A 21326-nucleotide genomic window follows, 5' to 3' on the forward strand; every position below is an offset into this window, starting at 1 on the left:
TGTGGTCAGAGTAGAGCCTTGCGTTGATAGTTTAAAATATCTCTTTTTGCCTTTTCAGAGCAGGGGATTTTTTTTTTTTTTATAGCAAGAATATGGACTCTGATGACCATTTAAGTCCTGCCCTTACCACTTGATTGGTTTTTTTTTTTTCATTTTTAAAGTTTTTATTTAAATTTCAGTTAGTTAACATACAGTGTAATATTAGTTTCAGGTATGCAATTTAGTGATTCAAAACTTCCAGGGATCCCTGGGTGGCACAGCGGTTTGACGCCTGCCTTTGGCCCAGGGCGTGATCCTGGAGACCCGGGATCGAATCCCACGTCAGGCTCCCGGTGCATGGAGCCTGCTTCTCCCTCTGCCTATGTCTCTGCCTCTCTCTCTCTCTGTATGACTATCATAAAAAAAAAAAAAAAAAAAAAACTTCCATACACCATTTGGTTCTCACCACAAAGTTCACTCTAAATCTCCTTTACCCATTTCTCGCATCCCACCCACCTGATTAATTGTTAATGTAGGAAAGGTGGCTTAACTTTCCTGAGTCACATTTGTTCAGTTAATAAAAACAATAGCAGCACAAGATTAACCCTATTGTCTGATGCGTTTTTTAAATGCTTAATATGTACTCTTCTGGTTGTTTCACACACAATATACCATCTTATTCTCATAGGAACTTTGCAGGGTCCGTCATTCCCATTTTACAGATAGGAATCTGGAGACCAAAGAGGTTTAAAGGAACAGGTTTAAGGTTGTCTAACTGACAAATGGTGGAACTTGCAGTCATGCCCAGGCTGGTTTGGGCGGATCCATTTGATCTATGATACTTAGGCCCCATGAAATAGGAATGAGGCTATTAATAATAACCATCTTCTATGACCCTTAGGAAAATCAGAAGTAACATATGTAGAGTTCCTAGCACAAAAGCTATTCCACAAGAGGCCCTAACCAAATGGTTCATTGTTATTTTTTAAATATTATAAGTGAAACTGATCTGCCAAGGCAGATAAAAATGAGAACACCATGGGGAAAGGTAGGATACACATTCTGCTCCCTTCAGTGTGAATGTTTGCTTGGTTTTCTTCTTTTCTAATAGGCAGAGGTTCTATTTAAAAGAAGGTATAGTATTATTTCTTTGAGCAAAGGATAATCAGGACCACTGGATGAAACAGCTAACGTAATATAGCAATACTTCTCAAGATACAACAAAAACTAAATATGTAAAATGAAATTTAAAAAAATTTTTATCAGTTCAGGGTTTCTTGTTATCTGGAGAAACTTTTTAAACTCTGAATTTGTATATGTATGATTTTGTTTTAAATTCAGAATTGGAAAAGGTAATGGTGGTAAATTCGGACATAAACTATGCTGTTAGTTCCGCATAAAGTTTTTATTCAACAAACAGTTCACCAAAAGAGCTGTAGCCCGTGAGCTTTGGCCAAGTTTCCTCATTTCCAATTTTGTGACAAAACTTTCACCCTTCTTTGGTTACTCTTGTGGGAGGAATCAGAATGCCAAAAGACACCTTGATCTAAGCTACCTTATCAGAGAAAACCTTAGGTGTAGATTTTTATTTCCCTTTAGACTTTTCCTCATGTTTCATAGTGGGGTCACTTCAATACACAGAACTAGAATTGGGGATTTTTATTTTATTTTTCACTGGACTGATTTTTTGGTGTTAGTCATTAAAATGACTCCAACTATTTGAAGATATCTGGGATGTTTGTCATTGTTCTGCTAAATAAAAAACTATTTTAGTTAACAAATATTTAAGTCATGGTTCCAATTACCTAAAATAGTAATAATTAAAATTAATTGGATATGAGCTTTTCTTCTTAAATTTAGTGTCTCTATTAAGTACATTATTGAAACCCATACTTTGAAGTCTTTTGATTGAGAAATTGGCAAAATAGTTGACTGAAGTAGAAATAATGAAGCAGCTTCCTAGTTATCCAGGTTACTAAAGATGAAAATATTAAGGATGAACTGAAGTACGAACGTTATGATCAATCTGCTTTCATAAATAACATCTTAAACCTGCACCACCCTTTTTAAAGAAAGGTAACCTAAACTAAGAGAAATTGATAGTTATGTAATGATGGGCAAGTTGCAAATCTTGAGCGATTGCTTTGACTATTCCATTTTTGAATTTCTTGTAATTAACATGTGAGAGGAGCTGAACTGATAACTAATTTCTCTAATTCCTTCTGCTTTTAAAAAAGGTAGGGGCATCTGGCTGACTCGGTCAGTAGAACATGTGACTCTTGATCTTGGAGTTTTGAGTTCGAGGCCATGTTGGATGTAGAGATTTCTTAAAAATAAAATCATAAAAAAGTATAATAGTTCTATGTAAGGTTTATTTATATAAACAGTTATATAGGGTGCTTACCTTAAAAATAACTTGTGAAGTAGGAAAGATGAAGTACATAAATGGAAAGAGAATAACATTTTACCTGATGTGTAAATTTATAGTATAAGCAAAATTTATAAGTTATGCAGAAATTGCCTTTTTTTCTATAAACAATGGTTTGGTTTTTGTTAATAAGATTTTCATCTTATTTAAATTGTCTTCATTTGACCACAACACTGGAAAAATAGAAATTATATAGTATACTATATCCTAAAAATCTTGTAACCCCATAGATACTCTTTAGGCAGGTGGTAATTACAAATTTGGGATAAGTGATCTTATTCTCAGATCTTTGAGCTTGATCATAATTCATAGTCCAGGTAGCCTCCTTGTACATTGGCCGAATTACCAAAGACTTGTCCTTATCTCCCAGAAGAAATATCAACTAATTCTGTCCACAGTGGCGGGGGGGGGGGGCGGGGGAGTGGACCCTGTTAGGTGTCATCAAATGGTATTAACATAATAATGTACATGTTTAAAGATAATGTAGTAGAGCATAATTAAAATTATGCTATATATTTTCCTAGGAGAACTTATTTCAATTGTTTACAAATATCAAATGATTTAATAATATGGGTCAAAGTTTATTTTCAGCTTTATAGTAAATGTACTGATTTCTGAAGTTTGGAGATAGCACATAGTACCCTTAGCTTGTGTTAATACCAACTGTCCAAGTAGCTGTCAGGCTAAAAGCCTGGACCACAGATATATTGTAGTGGGTGGAATAGCTGTGTTGCGCTCATTTTGTCATTAGAATGAGATGATCTAATTTTCAATTTCCTCTTTTTCTAGACAGTAATGTTTCTTTCATGTTTTTAGCCTACTCTCAAGACCTTCTTTAAATACATTCAGTAGTATTTCCCTAACTGTAACTTAGTTGTATAGTTCTCAAGAAAATCCTGGGCTTTGCATGATAGGACTTTAAAGGGTATTGATGTGTTTGGAGATTCCTGGCTAAGGTTTATTCTTTTTCTCTTAAAGATGCTTGCAAAGATGCCTCCCTTCTTGTAAGCCCCGTGGCAATAGAAGCAAGTAGGCATTTATATATTTAAAATATGAGGATAATTAAAAAATGAAATGTAGTCTATGAAATGTGGGGTCTGTATCCCTCCATGACTGAAGAAAATGCCATGTTTTCTAATGTGTGCCTGGGTTCTTCTGGTTTGTTTTTGTTTTGTTCATTCTCCAGGACCTCCCAATTTTCAAGGGCACTGTGGGGCATATGTCGCATTTATTTGATGTATGTATGTGTATGCATATTTTCCCACATCTGTCTCTGTGGACCTATCCTTTGTGAAATCCTAAACCTTGTATTAATGCTTAGTTTGTGATTCATGGTGTTCTGAGAACAATTATATAATTTTTCTTAGGGTGTTTATTCGATGTGCACGGTAAAAAAAAAAATGGGAGTATTTTTTGGTAACTCTGCAGTTGCCTTTTTATTGGTGAATTTCTCTTTCTTTTACTGTGACCTGTGAATATCACTGTAGGCTCACTGCCAATTTTGTGAGCCGCTGCCTGCTTTAAAATGGAGGCAGGAAGGTATCCATTTTCATCAAGAGGATGACAGTGTTTCAGTCTCTCCGACCATCTGGAGAGAGGAACTTTTGGAGCAAAAGAAAATAGGGATTTGAAAAAATTATATTTAGCAGAAAAGGCAAGGGGGGAAACCAATTAAAGTTAAACTATACCTTATGAATTTATGCTTTTCTACTATGCTGTCTTCTTTAGAGGAAACATAAACAAGAAAATACACAGGCTATTTTTATAAGGGACTGGTTCCCCCAGTCTCAAGAGTATTAGTAAGCGAATGTTCAGTAAAGTAGGATTTTGGCACACTTTTTTTAAGTTTATTGCACACACAAATATAATAAGAACTATAAAGAAGTGCTCCCCCCCCCTTCCTGTGTACGTACTGATTGTTGGTGGTCTATGTAGATCTGGGCTTTTAATGGCCTTTTTCATGCATCTCTGCAAAAAGCTGACACTATGGGAATTTAATATTCCAAGATGTATTTGTCACTTTCTGTGGTCTGGATAGTGCATTCGTTTTCTCTGTGTCTTTCTCTCAGAAATGAACATTTTAATTGAAAGATGAAGTAAAAAGAAGAGGGTTGATGCGTGCCCTTCCGTTTGCACCTTTCATGTGCTCAGAGGCCATATAGGTTTTTAAAAAAAAAAAAAAGATGCTTGGACAGGACAGCCCTGTGGGTATTATATAATATATTTAACTAGATGTAATTTGCAGTATTCTTGCCTGAGACTGGAAAATATCCACCCACCCCTTAACCCCCCCTGCTGGTTTTCCAGTCACACCAATATACTCAGCATTTTTGTTGTTGTTTTTTGTTCTTCTGTATTCTGAAAGGGGCAGTGTTCTAGGGTTTGATCAGATTTGGAAAGGGCATGGTAGAAATTTAGCATTTTGTGCCTGCTTCTTATAAAGTAATGGACCTTGAGGTGCTTTGGTCAATGCAGCAAGCAAAACTAAATTGTCTCTCCTTCCTCAGGTTTATGCTCCATCAGCAAGCACTGCCGACTACAATAGGGACTCGCCAGGCTACCCTTCCTCGAAACCAGCAGCCAGCACTTTCCCTAGCTCCTTCTTCATGCAGGGTAAGATGCGGCCACTTCTGCGGGGAAATCCAGTGGGCAGAGTCTCCCTGGGTCTTCTCAGGTCATATATGGGGGGAAAGACTGCTGAATGGATAAGAAGTGGAATACGAGGCCAGGGGAGAACATGAAGGTCATGCCCTTTTTAGGCATCAGATTCATTAAAAATCAGTTAATTAAAACTTTACTCAGACTTATTTTTTTTAAATCAAAGCCCCTTGAGCAATGATGAGTTAACATCAAACTGGTTGACTTCCCTTGGAACTGACGCTTCTTGGGGGACCGTCTTCCATGACAGATCATTTCGGCTCCTTCTCTCCCCAAGAAGAACGTGTGTGTATTTTTAGAAGTGTTTGGGTTCAGTGTGTATTTTGAGCATCCTGGATTTAGCCAACTGGGAACAAATTGTCCTTATGTATAACTTCATATAAAAATTTCAGCCACTTACTAATTTATAGGTAAGAACAAGAGTCCCATTTAAGATGAAGCAATCTATCTCAGGACCGGAATATTATTTCATTACACAGCAAAAGCTCCACGTCGGCATGCTTATTGCTTTAGGGTAAAAGACCCAGCTTTTGTCCCAGACAAATTTCGAAAATTACAGTTTCACAGTGAATGAAATATATTTATTCTTTTAATTGTGCCATGTATTTAATTGAATGTACATGGATGTGCGCCTCCCCACCCCCATCCCGAGCTTACAATCTGGCCAACGGTAGCACGGTTCCTTTCTGCTGTGTGGAGAAGGCTGGAATAGTAGAAAGACAACAGCTGCTTGTTAGAATAGACTGTCCAGAGGATGCACCTAAGGCTTCCTCCTGGATAAGCCTGTGGCACTTACTGTCAAAATATGATGGTCTTGTTGCCAGGCTAATACTCTGAAATTTAGACGTGGGATTTACCAAGAACTCCTGTACCTGTATGCAGAACTTTGAACTCTTTTTGCCTGGGTGTGAAAACCTCTTTTGAGTGTGCCTTGGCCAAGTGCCATGGGATTTCCTTCTGGTGATACTCTAGGAAGGGCCATGTCATGGGAAAGGGAGCACCCTTGGAGCAGCAAGCAACTGGGGAGCAGCTTGGTGTCTCACTTAGTTTGCAGCAGACATACTCAAAATCATCCTGATTAAAAGGGACTTATTTTCTTGCCCTTCAGAGTATTAGCTTTTTCCAGTTGCTAGTTCACATGTGAAATTCCATGGAAAATCTATAAAATTGAATCAAATGGGTCTCGCAGGAATGGAGACAATTTGTTCTGCACATAATAGAACTCAGGTTCATAAGGGTCCTTTATCTTTGTGACCTGTCCTAGGTGGAACTCACAAAGGGACCCAGCAGGGTATGTCACTTGAGGGCGTCCTGGGCCATGACAAAAGGCTTATCATACCCTTTAGCTGTAAACAGCAGCCACTTGGGCATCAGCTCCCTTCTTTTGCAACCAGTCAGAGGCACAATGCTAGCGGTGCTTAGGAGATTGTCAATTCAAGGATTCATCACTCAAAGCAGATTTTCACTGAGAAAATTGACAGGATAGATTTCTTCTATCTGCTTTCAGGAAGGTGCTTGCTTAAACTGTGCACACCATGTGGGAGGTCAGGTAGATTAAACAGTAGGCTGTTCTCCACAGCAGACCACACAGAATATGGGGAACAGACTTGCTTTTCTGCATATGAATACCCAGAAAAGCAAAAAAAAAAAAAATCGAGTTGACATTTATGATGAGCACAATTAATTTGCACACATCTAATTCCATTCTCTCAAAACAACATTATGCCAAGATCATGGGATGTGATAAATATTAATTTACTGTGAAAAGCATAATTTATGTAAAGTATGTATTTTTATAAGTCTGCATTGAGTAGAGTGTTCTGTGTTAACAAATCCTAAGTGTATTTCCATATAGTGCATCATGTTGTCAGAATGTTTCAGGAGACTCTCATTCAATGATACATATTCTTAATTTGTCATAGATGCCAACTATTTGAAATGTTAGGGCCTTAATTTCATATTTGAATTTAAGGTGACATCTAAACTTCCACAATTTGAAGACTAAGTCTTAAGTACATGAATAATAACTTTTTGAAAGTCCTATGTTTTCCCATCATGATCACAGAAACAGAACCTCATGATCCTGTTTCACATCAGCTTCTTTAGTGATGGGTGCATAGTGCCCTGAAGATTCAGGTCTTAAAAAATCATATGGTTTGGGTGAAAGATATTCAGAGACTGTCAGGAGCATATTTTAAACCCACTGCCATGTGACCTCTTATTTTTCACTTGAATTTCCATCTTCTAATTAAAACTCTTAAGTTTTTGAAATCACAGACAGGAATTTTTTTTTTTTTTTTTTTTTTTTTTTTGAGAAATCTATTGGTCATTCCTCCCTGTCCTAAAACTATTCCAGTTTTTGGAATTCTAACTCCTAGATTTAAAAGCTCAGTGAAAAAAAAGCTTTGTGGTATATAGTGTCGGATTTAACTTGCCCATTGCCTAAATTTTCAAAACGCCTTTATTACATGATATATACAGTGAAAATAATCTTATTTTCAAGGAGGCAGTACCTGCTGTGCTGTGAACACCTAGCTGATGGCATGTTATTCAACTGGTGTTCAGTAATTTCTGTTAAACTATTGAAAGAAGGGGAAATTTGAATTCAGCAACAACACAGATTCCCACCCACCCACCCCACCCCTACCAACCGCCTTTGTTTTAAGAAACTCAAACCAAACATCAGTGATCCCTAATAGTAACTTCTAGGCCAATAGACTCAGAGAAGAAAAAGAATCTATAAAAATGTTTTTAATATGACAGTAACAAAAGATTAGCTTAATATCAAAAGGTATTCATATAAGGTCCACATCATTTTAAGCTTCTTTTTAACTTATAATTTTATAAAATCCAGACCCTCTCAAAATTGTCTCTAGTGTAATATCTACCTTACGATATGTGTGCACCCTTTCAGTTGCTACCGGAGGCTTAAGACAGCTATAGGACTACGCACCAAAAAAATAGAAGTTAAGAAAACTCAGAACTACATATCTGAGACCACTGTTCCCTATAAATCATAACACAATTTCAACTTTAAATCTATCCTATATGTTACAGAAATCTGATCTTTTAAATCTGAGATGTTCTTTTTCATTCTTACTTCTTCATATGCATTTAAAACCTGTAAACTGGTCAGCTCTATAATGTGTCAAGTATTTTCTTTTCATCACAAAATTTAGAAACAATTTAGCTGTTAGTTTTCATAGAAAAAGAGGTCAGGGGACTTCAAAGAAATGTTTTCTTTAGTATCACTTACCTGGCTGACTTGACATAATTCTGTGTAGAAATGTGTTCTGTTGTTCTTTTGGAGCTGAATTTTTACTAAGGACACTGCCTATGGTAAATGTTTACATTTGTTTGGCAATATAGAGCCACTTGGGAAAAAAGAAGGATGACTGCCTTCTGATGTAATTGGCGGAACAGCGCAAAGATGAATACACAACGGGTAGCCATTTTCAAGTATATGAAAAACCCCTATTCTGTAGGGCAAGGCTGAATGCCTCCCAAAAGTCATGGTTGTCTTTGTCCTTTACAGATGGCCATCACAGCAGTGACCCTTGGAGCTCCTCCAGTGGGATGAATCAGCCTGGCTACGGAGGAATGTTGGGCAGTTCTTCTCATATTCCACAGTCTAGCAGCTACTGTAGCCTGCATCCACACGAACGCTTGGTAAGGCAGCCTTGCGTGGTTATGGGGACCACACAGCTAGTTTACAAAGTCTCATTCTCTGCCTTTCCATGCATGGACGCAGGACTCTGTAATGAATGTAAAAATGGCATACGCTCATTATCCTTAGAGTTATCTTGTTTCTGTGATCAAAGACCTACCTGAATGAGATCGCCTCTGTAAGCCCTTCCAGCTTCGCTTCGCCATTGTTCTTCTGCTGATGGTGTTTGGTTCCGTGCTTTCTTGACGACAATGTTAGCCCCTTTCCAACATAAATACACACTGTATTTGAGTTGTGCAGTTTCAGCTATGGTGGATCCTTGTCTTTTATTTATTTGCTGTCTGTAGTTTTGAAGAATATACTGCAGGGGGCAGAGTGACCGTCGGTACCCTGGGAGTAGGTGGCCTGTAGGTCCCATGTGCATTTCCACTTCCCCTTATTGGCTTCTGTCCCTGGTGACAGCTTCGACCCAGGGTGCCACACCCAAAGGAAAGAGTTCCTGTTTCCCATATACTACACTAGTCACAGCAACCATGGAGTTTCTGTATAGATCAGATTCCCAGTTTTTAGTGGTTTAGTTGTAATTACACACCCCTGAACCTCCCACTGATGCTCTGTTGCCTCACTCGGTTGAAAACTGCTGAGCTGTAGAATGCTATCCTGTTTCATTACTGAAGTGTCCACTCTGCCCATCACCTACACTCATCCATCCTAGTGTGTCCCTTCATCTTGGAGGAAGGAAGTTCATCTGATCTTTTCCAGCCTCAAAAACTCCCACAGCCCAGAATCCTCGTAGGAACTTAAGTCTAGCATTACATGAAGATCATGGTTAGGTTTGCGATGGAGGTATGATGGAACTGAAGCCCTTGTGCAGTAAAATAGCTTTAAAAAATGTTTGAAGCTGTAATTCTACAAATGCAAGAGGGCATGATAACGTGGTACTAGTGTCACTACTCTTCATCTTGAAATTGTCCCTTTTTCTTCTCCTGATACCCAGGTTCATGTGTCTTTCTCTGCTCTGCGATAGGAAATAGGACTTCCTGGATTTCTGTAGTCTTTCCTCTCTTTTCTTCACCGCTAGAGGCATAGAAAAGGTGACTTATATTCTACTCTGACAAAATAAAACATTCCAGAAGTTACGGTTTCTGATATCCTTGGAAATACCTATTTAATTAGTTCTGGTGATAGAGACACTGTGGTCCGTTAGCTGTTAATGAGAGGCAAATGATGGAGATGGAATTGGCCTTTTTATATCATCTGCCAAGTTTGAATATGTCAATCAAACTATCTCAAATTTCAGCACATCTTCATTAAGTAGCAAATGATTTACTTGCAAATTTTATCTTCTTCCAATTCCTACTTTGAGGTCTTAGAGCGAAAGCTTCGAGAAGTATCAACTATTATTATACTAGAATTTCTTCTTGACCAACATCTTTATTTACCCTTCATCACATTGTATTTCTCTAAGGAACTCATGATCAAAGCTACATGTGTCCTGTAAGCAAGGAAAATTTTGATTACAAATAAAAGCTTTTGGCAGTGTACTAACATTTAACATGGAATATCGGTCCTTCTAAGAGTTGTTCTTTTGACATATTTTCATTCTTCCTATATTCCTTTTTCTCTTTCCTCATCATGCTCTAGAATTTTGATGTAGGTGGTTTGATTTTATCCCAGTCAAATTCACTGCATGGGCGGAGGTATCTTTAAATTGTGCTCCCATGCATAAAAAGTGTAATTTTAAAAAGGGAACCAGTTACATTCCTTTTAGAAAAAAAAAAATGCTGAAAACCTTAAATACCAAAACAGTGTTATCAACCAGGAAAAAAGATTATTTCGAAGGAAAAACCCAACAGGTTGTATCAGATGCTGTATTTGTAATGTCATTTATCCAACACAGAACATGGAGTTTTCATTCTTAATATGATTATTTAGCAGATCTTAGAGATTAAGGGTTTGTTTCAAAAAAATGGTAAATGAATTAGGTCTCTGGTAATGTATCCTAATGAATTTTCTCACTGATAGGGAAACTGTTGGATTATTATTTCTAGTAATCATTGTAATTTCAGTATTAACCATTTGAAAATCTCTTGCTGCAATGCCTTTCAGAAATCTGACACTGATGGAGAATAATTTGGGTATGCAATAGGCAGTTAGGGTCCTTTCACTTGGAAATAGTGGTAGTTCCTCATTTTTGCCTGTAGCTTTTGGCCAGTCTCACACAGAATAAAGGAATAGTTTGGTTAGAAGAAGAGCATTTTCCTTGTATTAGAGACAAATTAGTATTGTCTCTAAAGGTACAATATTTTATTTTATTTTATTTTTTAAACATTTTTTAAGATTTTATTTATTCATGAGAGACACAGAGAGAGAGAGAGAGAGAGGCAGAGACACAGGCAGAGGGAGAAGCAGGCTCCACGCAGGGAGCCTGACATGGGACTCGATCCCGGGTCTCCAGGATCACGCCCCGGGCTGAAGGCCGCGCTAAACGGCTGAGCCACCCGGGCTGCCCAAAAGGTACAATATTTTAGAAACATTATGGTCTTCATCGCTTTATCCTGTGTTGTCATAGAGTCTATAATTATAAAGCCTAAAACCTACACATTTCAGTAGCAACTGTCAAGTCACCAATTTTGCTTCTTTAAATCCCCCTTTACAGCTTCAGCTTCTACAACACAATCCCACAGCTAATCACTCTGATGTCACAGGTGTACACACAGAACTGCTCTGAAGAATGGAGTTTGTGGTTAAGCTTTGGAATGGGTTGTTGTAGAAGACTTAATGTTGGCAGAGTTCTGTTTAGAAGCAGGTAGCATCCCTGCCTGGCATGGTTTAGGCATGGTCTTTGCACCACACGTTGAAAATAGTCCTACGAGTCTGAAGTTTTAATATAAAAGAAGTCCTTTTCTTGTAACATAAACCCTTACCCCAGTGATTCTCAGCCAGGTGTGATGTTACCCCCTCAGGGAACATTTGGAAAAGTCCGGAGATGTTCTTGGATGTTACAGCTGGTAGGCCCTACTGGAATCCAGGGTATAGAAGCCAGGGATGCTGGTAAACACACTACAGTGCGTAGGAGAGCCCCCCACAGCAAAGAATCATCTGGCACAAAACTTTAATGGTGCCGAGGTTGTGAAATCTTGCCTGAGCCCAAAGCATGATTTTTTTTGTTGGTATGTGCCACCAATTGCTGTGTTTTCTAATCCTTGAATTATCAGCCCATAGGCTGATAAAAATATCACAAATAGAAACATTTTCAATACTCATTACTCTGTCAGTAGGCTGCAAATATGCTATAATTGGGCATCAGTAAAAAATAATTAAATAGTGGGCATGTAAAGCCGTTATATTTTCTCAAACTCCCCATTCCATGTGTAGCAAGCAGGGCAGGCAGTATCAGGACCCGGAGGAAGAGAGGCTGAGGAAATCTCTCATCATCGGTCCTAAATACTCTAAAAGAGACATACTTCACATACCAGTGATATTCTCTGGAGTGTATTTATTACATCTCTGAGTGACAGTAGTTTTCAAGATACTTTTCCTTATAAAATAATGTGGCTATAAATCTCATTAATTTCTTTCAGCATCATATTTTCTGTGAGTCTTTAAAAATGACATGGATTGCATTGGTTTCCCCATTAAAATTTTCGGGGAAGAACTTTTCTTGTCATTCTCTAAACTCAGTATTATCCCTCTGTCTATTAAACCCTGAATTACTGCTCATTTTGCACCATATTAAAAGTGTCTGGAAGTCCTCCTTGATGTGGAAATCTTTTTCCTGTTCCACCCTGTGATTATAGAGTCATATAAGTATTTTTCAAAATTCTTTTCCTCTGTTTTGGTGTTTGCATATCTGGGACTGATTTATATACAGTTTTTCTATTCTTCAGAAACTCAACACAGAATTAGCACTATGTAGAAATGAAGTTAAACCATCTCTTTCTTTCAGTTTCCTTCTATGTTCAGTTTCTCTTTCTCTACTTTATTATAGTGTTTAGCTGTCAAGCAGAAATCGTTGTTCTAAGTCTGGTGTCCCGTGGCTCATCCAGTCTTATGGATTAGCTGTAGTAGGGAATGGGCCCATTCTATCTTGTTGGGGAAAAAATTTGTGGACTGCTTGGAATTTTTTGGTCAAACACAGAGGTCCATGAAATTAAAAGGTTTGAAAGGCATTCTTGGGAAGTTGGAAAGATTTAAGGGTTTCATCTCAATTTTTTTCACTGAAGTTGACCTTTCAGTTGGACTATTTTGAGTGCATAGGGGTCATATTGGCAAAGGCATCCACCATGTCATTGGCAGAATGTAGGTTCATTTTCTAGACCGTTTAGTTCTCTCTCAATTAAGTAGTATTGCAATCCACTATTTATTAAACGCCGACCAATAGCCAGTGGTTCATTGAGGATATAGAATAATTATGTGTTCAGTACTCAGCCATAAGTTGTGGGATGCAGAAGTCTATGCTCTATTCCCTTCCCTTAAAGAGTTTACAGTATAGGTAGAAATGTCCTTGAAAGAGAAAGCAATGACAGGCAGCATATAATTGTTAAATGGCACAGCACAGAATGTGAGCACATTAGGGATTCAGAGAGAAGAGATTGTGCAAGGGTTGGAAGTAGGAAGGAATACTAAAGGAAGAAGTGGAACACAAGATGGGCCTCAGAATTAATACAGAAATACCAAGACACCAGGGTTTCACTCCTATGAATAAATGCCTGGGCTTTAAGCACCCCTGACTTTTAGCATCATATTCGATCTCTAATTTTAATCGAATCTCCACTAATGATCTAATAAAGATCCATAGTTGATTAATATATAGTACATGTAAGAAAAAATCAGTTTTAGCCAAAATAGTTTTACATGTCTGTAACACATTCAAATACCTATAAGAACAACTTTTTAAAGCTACTTTTTTATCTTGAGAATGAAAATAGCTCGATGTCTTTTGGTAAATAACTCTGTCCCCGTTAGTGATCTGTACATTCCCAAGCAGATGGATTGGTAGCAACTAATTTGCTATCTTACGGGCACTGTGATATATCCCAAGAAAAGCAATGTATTTGGACAACTTAGGATAATAATTTAACTCAAAGCCAAACCTTAAAACCAATGATTCTGTAAAAATGTTCTTTCTTCATAGTCAGGTATCTAGGAGATTGCTAATGAAGAGGACGCATAAAGAAAACTCAAATCAGCGCTTCTGAGTTCATTCATTCCACTGTAATTCAAAATAGTCGTTGATTTAAGGCTTCACATATTGATGCTTTAGAGAGATACTTAATCATTGTTACTTTTTAAGTTTTTCATTGACCATTCTGTTCATTCTAGAATTCAGAAAGGTGGCCCAGTTTTGTAGGAGGAGGATTTAAGACTGGCTGCTCTTTGCCATTTAGTGTCTGAAAGTCCAGGATAAAGTGTAATGTCAACCCCACAGGTCACAATATTGTTTTATTCATTGTATCATGGAATCTTTCTTACTTGATCAATAGTTCACACCAAAAAATTACAATAGAGATGGTCTTTTATGTTGCTGACACCTCAGAGATACTTTTAAGCAATAATTGTTAGATTTAAAGATTGTGATCTTTTCTCACTGTCCTATATTGCCATTGTACTCTTCTGCATTTGATGCAAACCCAAACCAACTATGTGTCTTTGTATTTTATTATGTGAAAAATGAAAGCTGTCACATCTAAGCAAGATGTATTCTTGGATATTTCAAAATTCTAAAGGCTGTCTCCGTTGCAAAATGAAGAGTTCCAAAAGGAGTATTAGAAACCTAACCCACAAAATATTTCATGGTTGAATGTGGCCTCTTCTTTTTTTTTTTTTTTTTTTTTTTTTCTTTTTCTTTTTGCTGCAGAGCTATCCATCACACTCCTCAGCAGACATCAATTCCAGTCTTCCTCCGATGTCCACTTTCCACCGTAGTGGCACAAACCATTACAGCACCTCTTCCTGTACACCTCCTGCCAACGGGACAGACAGTATAATGGGTGAGTCATAGAAATGTCGATTCTGACCCGACCATCAAGGTCAGGGTTCAATAAGATAGGACCTCTTTTTTCTCTTCATAATTGAATAGCAATCAGGCAATGAATATTTGTCACATAACTGAATGAAAATACATGAACTAAAAAAAAAAAAGAAAAGAAAATACATGAACTAACATATATTGTTAGTTCAATCTAAACAGATATAGTCATTGGCTTGTCTGTAATCACTTTTTTGGTCACAAGAAACTGATATTTGGCTACTTGGTGCATTGTGAGTTATTAGATGAAACGAAGGTTTAAATAGACCGAAACTACCTTGCTTCTCACACTCTCTGAGCAAAGTGAACTTTTATAAAACAAACCACTGAAGACTAGTCAGATAGGGGCAAGTTAGCTCAATAGTAGTTATTGACCACTTCCCAAATTCTAGTCACCGTTCTAAGCTCTTAACCATGACATACCAGAGCCTTCCAAAGACTAGTTCCTGTGAAATTCATGCGGGTTATTAATAACTAGATGGCTTCACCTGCCAGAGAATGTGGCATCATGGAATCCTTCAGAGGGGAAGAAGCATTTGGTTACTTCTTGCAGAGGCGATGCCTGGGCATCAGGGCCAGAAATGATTCACTGCCATTTCTCAAGCAGGTTTACTAATGAATTGAGGCCCAAGCAGAGTGCTGCTTCCCAGTGAACTAAACCATCATCCTCTGGTTTCTCATGATGTCCATTGTGATTCTCTCTCCAGACAGATGATTCCTCCCACCAGCACTCCCTCCTGGAGGGAGGAGCTAGGCAGGTGTCTGACTGCCCCCAGAGGAAAGAGTCCAGGCTGGGGAGGAGGGAGCCACCCTCTTCTGAATCTGCCTTTAACAACTTTGCTGTTCATAGGAATCACACAGCCTGATGTTCTGGGGTCTTGTTAAAACCTTAGACTTCACTGGTCGCCACTGTTCTGGTCCTAGCTCAAACTCACACCTTGCTTGGCCTCATGATTTCTTCCAGTGGGCCCCCGATGAGAAGAGAACATTAGCTGTATGTTTTAGAGAGAAGAATGTGTGACAATAATCCTACTGTTTATTCCCCTTAGCTCTCTGCAGTTTTTCATTTTCTTTAGAGAGTCCATAGGAGTTAGAAAAGTGGTGTGAATCACTTATGTGGGAGAGTTTTTGATGAAAGGGAAGAGATGTGCTTTGAAATGTTGCAAATATAATTCTGCCCAGATAATACACTCCCTGCTTATTCAGTAATGTATTTCACACTTGAGATGAGCCACCTCGCAGCCCTTCACTATCATGTCTCAGTAAGAAGCAAATTTACAAGAGTTTCCATTTTCATAACTTTTCATAACAAAGCATTTACAAATGTGTTGCATCAGTTTGACCTTGGAGAGGAGTGGACAGAGGTCACATGGGGAAGTTGGGTTGGCTATCAATGCAGTTTTGGCAGATTTGAAAAACAAGAAGAAAGAAAGAAGTGCAGAACTGAAAGGGTGAGAAAAGCATATTTCACTTCAATGTGGTTTGACAAATGGAAAGCCCCTTTCTGCAGTCATGAGGTCTCGTTATAAAGAAGGATGACCGGTCATTCATCCTCTTACACGGCAGATTTCCTGTCTACTTGTGGTTTGAGTAATTTTCTTTTTTAGGAAGGTATAAAGGTGGAGCAAAAGCTCGAGTTGAGGAAAACATGCTTGGGCATTGTTTGAAAAAAATTTTTGTTGATTGGCCTACAAAACAGTCTTTCTGGGAGAGAGGTACCCCAACTTGGGAAGAAAGAGATATTTTGAAATGGAATAATCATTCTCTACGAGCTGTGGTTAGGATGCCCACAAGTCTCAGTGGGAATGAGATTTGCTTTATTTAAGATAGTTGACTCAGCCTGTGGATGAACAGGAATGTCTGCTGTCCTTCTTCATTTGGTCTGGGCGGCAAGGGAGCAGTAGGTGACTTCTGCACACTAACAGGCTCAACCACACACTAAAGACGGAGTGAACTTGTTATATACACCACAGGGCCCTGTTTTAAAGAGGAGGGAGGGTCTCAACAATAATAAAAGAGCCATAATTTTAAAGGGGAAAGTATGAGATTTCTGGAACCCAGAAAAGGGTTTTTAAGAATAACTTTATTACATAAATTAGCCCATGATCATGAGTATACTTGTCAAAATCTATTAGCAGAATGTGAGAAAGATTTATAATCTTCTCAGGAAACAAGTGTACATGGTAATTCAGTTTTTTGGAGGAACAGACCTTTATTAACTTGCATAAATGCAGTTAGACTTTAGGATTTTGTTAAGGGAGAATATTCTGGAATGTTCTTTCTTAAAATAATACGTCCTCCAATTCCTTACATTGACATACAGAGGAAAATTTAAATATGATAATAAGCTCTAATATTGCACGGTGTCGAGTAGCTCGTGTTTATTTCCACTTCAATTTTCTTAGGCTTTGGATCGATTTTTAGAGTGTGGTAGAAGTCAGGAATGGCCGCATGTCTGTATAACAAGAAGAGAAGATTTCCCTTCTGATGTTAGTGATACTTCCCTAACAAACAGTATGGATTAATAGGATACATCTGTAGACTTTTGAAAATATTTGGCATATACTCACTCATTCTGAAATGCAGGAAATAAAGAAATATTACATTGCCTCTATCTCAAAGAACAAACAGAGCTAATTAAATAATTGGTAAATAGGGAACACATAGCCTGACACATGTTTGAGATTACACACATGATTCTGTAGAAAATGACTGTAAGCACTACTAATGCTGTAAGAATGGGGTTCAAGCACTAACACATGGACATCACATTTTTAAGTTTTCTTGGTGAAAAAGTGCAAGGCAGTACAATCTTTTCATAAGTTGCATTGATGTCTTAGGAAGCTGCTTTTTTCAGTTCAGGAGGAGATCATTACCCCACCTCTGAGCTTCCTGTTATAATGTGTCCTCCTGGCAGTCGGTGAATATCCTGAACTGATCATAGAATGACAAAATGCACATGGAGTGAGATGCAAGCTTAGAACCATCAGAAGGGGACCCCCTGGAATCAGCTCCCTTGCCCCCATTCTGACCTGTGCATTTCAAAGATGGCAGATGCTCACCGAGGCGTTGGATGACTTGTTTGGGCGGAGTGATGACTGTTTTTTGTTTTGTTTGCTTTTGCTCTTTAATGCCCAATACCATTTTTTGAGAAATGCTTAAGAAGGACAAACTCATCCACGGATTTTCAAAAGAAGTGTAATTTATTTTACTTGAGGCATAGAGTCCACTATTTTCCTCTGAAGCCTTGCCAGCAAACTCTGGAGGTTGCATTCGACAGTTCTGAATTGGAAGGGCCTAGTAAGCTCCCTGGAATTCTCTGAATATAATGCATGGAACACAACATGGATTCTCACTAGTTCAGCAGGTATAGTACCCAGTTAAAGAGAAGAGCTAAATCCAGGGGCTTCCAAATTACCACCATCAGAGCCTTTGAACTATATTCCTAAAACCCTTTCAGTGCAGTACTCCTGGCCATATATCAGAAGCTGTCCAGGCCAGGACCTCTACATGCCAGCATGCACGCAGAGGAGGAAGTGTAGTGAGTGACTAGATGCCAGCTTATAGAGGATGGAAATATCTGGAGGATGCAGCCATATATATTTTGCTATCTACATATTTCCTTCTTACCTATAACGTCAATATGTCTTCTGGGCCAAAAGGCTTGAGAACACTGCCTCGCCTGGCACAAGTCCCCTGATATTACTCAAGGACAAGAGTGCTCCAGTTCCCCATGGGAGATACCATTTGTATACGTTCCCAGGGTGTGACCTCTGGTTGTTTGGGACTACACACTCTCCCTTCCTCTCGGAGGGAATTGGGCATAAAACTAACATAATGGTTATAATAACTATTATTGTTCCATTAGTCTTTAACTGGCCTGCTTCCTAATGCATGGTACTTCCCATGTTTTTAAACCTCAAAGCAAACAGTGTTGAGGGAACAGACTACCAAGATTGATTTAGTGCAACATATGCTAAAGATTACCCTGGAATATCTATCTGGTTCCTGAATTAATCTGGCTTACAACTTTCACTTCTAATGACATGTTTGTATGACATGATGCATTTTAGTATGTGGCTTTTCTAGTAGAAACATTATGTCCATTTCCCCCTGAGGACTTGGTTTCACAGTAATTTTATTATTAGAGTAGTCACATAATATTCACTTTGTCTTTTCTAAGAATCTTGAGCCTTCAAATACAGTTGGGTGATGAACAGGCACAGAGTGTAAGAGTAATATGGATTTTATCCAGCAGTGACATGGTATCTTAGTTACAAAGACCACCAACGGAGAACAATAAACCAGTTTGATTTAAGTCTTCTCATCCATTTCCTGCACATGGTCATGGGACCCAACTCCCCCCTTTGAATTCCTAGGAATCCCTCCTGCTAAAAATTAGTACATTGTAGCCTATTTTTGAGTCTTTATTCTAAAATTGTGTGTAGTAGGGGTGCTGGAGATACTCCTCCTTTTGTCATCTTTATAGACATGAACTCCATGGTTCATTTTAGAACCATTTTGCTATTTCTAATAGTTTAATAACACGAGGGTCACTTGGACACAGTTCAAAAACCCTTAAATTTTAAAGCAGTCATCAACTCTCAGACAAATACAGTATGCATTGTACTTCTTATTCCTTTTATATCTTCACAACATTCCCAGCCTGAGGTTATGGGGGTGCATAAAGGGATAACACATTTTCCAAATTCTGATTTTCAGTAGCCAGTCCCCAGACACCACTCATCCTGGTGTTTTGATGAGGGTGTGTTCTAATAGGAATTGCTGTTTGCAGAAAGCTGAGAGTGAGACCAAGGGTGGTCCCACATGAAACCGAAGATACAGACCCTTCTTTCTGCTCCATCTTCTAGCCAGCAGCCGCACCTGTGTTCAAGCCATCTGAATAATGCTTAAGGGGCTGGCAGTCTCAAATCCTCCTACAAAATTGCAGTTCCTTTTAATAACTGCTCATCTTGTATTCATATTTACCTTACCGCTTTAGAGACTGATTTTGTGTGTGTGTGTGTGTGTGTGTGTGTTTTCTTGAGCACGAGAAATTGATGAGAGCTAAAATAACAAGAAATCGGTCCAGTCTTTACTTAGTAGGCACAGTACTTTTTATTACTATTCCTATTATACGTGAGCATTTTGGCAGTTTCTAATAATATGAATTGACAAAAACTAGAATAGTAAGTCGAGTCCTATCACATGAAAGCCATAATGTGGACCCGATGAGCACAAAGTTTGATTAGAAGTGTGTTTTGCCAAACACGACCCATTACTACTCAGGCTAAAAAAAAAAAAAACTTATGCCATTTGAGAATTTCGGTTCGCTTTCTGATTATTTATGCCTTTTGACATAGCAGTCCCACAAAAAGAGAAATCTTTAAGAGAAGGACCCATGTCGCTTTACGTGTTTAGGGGCTCGGAAATGTGTCTTCTCCAACATTTCCTGGAACAGAACAAAAGGCATTCCAACTGAAAGGGCAAATTGGCCCCAGTAAACTGCTTTGAAATTTAAACCCTTGGGTTTGGCCTTCCAGCTGCTGCAAGGTAGAATGGCTTCATGTGAAAAAATAGTCTGTTCTTATCAGTGGCTTCCATGAGTAGCCTTTGGAGTTTTCTGAAACATTCTCATGACAACATGAGGTAAGAAGTCGATTCTAGTTTTTATTCTACTTCCTGAGTCCCAGTATCTCCCTCTATAAGAACAGGCACTAATAGAAAGTTTAGTTGGCAAGGTGTAGTACAAAAGTAATCATAACGCTCTTATCTTGTCTCTCCTAAAGTGTGATTTTATGCTATGCATATAATTTATTTTTTAAATGTCCCTAAAATCTTTCTGTTGGTTTTTATGAAAATAAATTTCGAAAAATTCGTCATCCTCATGTTAAAGTTGTTCAAAGGAAGATTTAATCTTTTGAAAGCCACTACTGTAGCAAATTTTCTCTCTAATTGAAGCACTGTCTTGTCTTGTTTGCTTTAGGTTTTTTGTTAGAGAATATAATATTTTTTCCGGCATGGTTCTGAAATTCCATTTCACAAAGATCTGTTTTCTAATCAAGCAGCTCACAAATTTGTTTGACAAATCTAATTTTTAGGTATCTGTGATAATATCGCTTCTAGGGGAAAAAGAAATGTGTCTAATTGCCCCCAAATACCATCGTAGTACGTGCTGAAGAAAATGTTAGTGTTCTCTGTATTTTCTCTTTAGAATTTTTCTTTCATTTTTAAAGAACTCTTCAATGCAGAAATTTTCATTTTCACACGGGATATATTTTCAGCTATCTCTTATATTTAAGTATTTTTAAGATTAGTGGCACCTGTGAGTTCCAGCTAGCTCAATTGTGTGTCTGACCCTCATTTCAAAGATGCACTTATACGTATCATCCTTAGTACTAATAAACCGATATACTTTTAGTATTATGAACTTGTGATATAAAAAAGAATAGTTTTTTCAGAGGGTGGTTGTGTTCCTTTTATCACATACCAGTTTTCTTTCAGTTTTAGTAATTAACAAATGAATATGGCCATGTATGGGTTTTGTTAACCAAATAAAGCAC

At 38.1% G+C, this 21326-nt stretch overlaps 1 protein-coding gene across 29 annotated transcripts in view; it reads left to right on the forward strand.

Moving 5' to 3' along the window:
• The window catches only part of TCF4 (transcription factor 4), a 361587-nt gene that overhangs the window by 300399 nt on the left and 39862 nt on the right, over window positions 1–21326 (forward strand). For all 29 annotated transcript variants that reach the window (XM_025422190.3, XM_049112451.1, XM_025422183.3 and 26 more), the window contains 3 exons: window positions 4915–5020; window positions 8601–8734; window positions 14593–14725. In XM_025422190.3, the coding sequence (XP_025277975.1) occupies window positions 4915–5020; window positions 8601–8734; window positions 14593–14725 (373 nt within the window). The remainder of the gene's footprint in view (window positions 1–4914; window positions 5021–8600; window positions 8735–14592; window positions 14726–21326) is intronic.

This window comes from Canis lupus, chromosome 1 (assembly GCF_003254725.2).
Source record: "Canis lupus dingo isolate Sandy chromosome 1, ASM325472v2, whole genome shotgun sequence".
Taxonomy (NCBI): domain Eukaryota; kingdom Metazoa; phylum Chordata; class Mammalia; order Carnivora; family Canidae; genus Canis; species Canis lupus.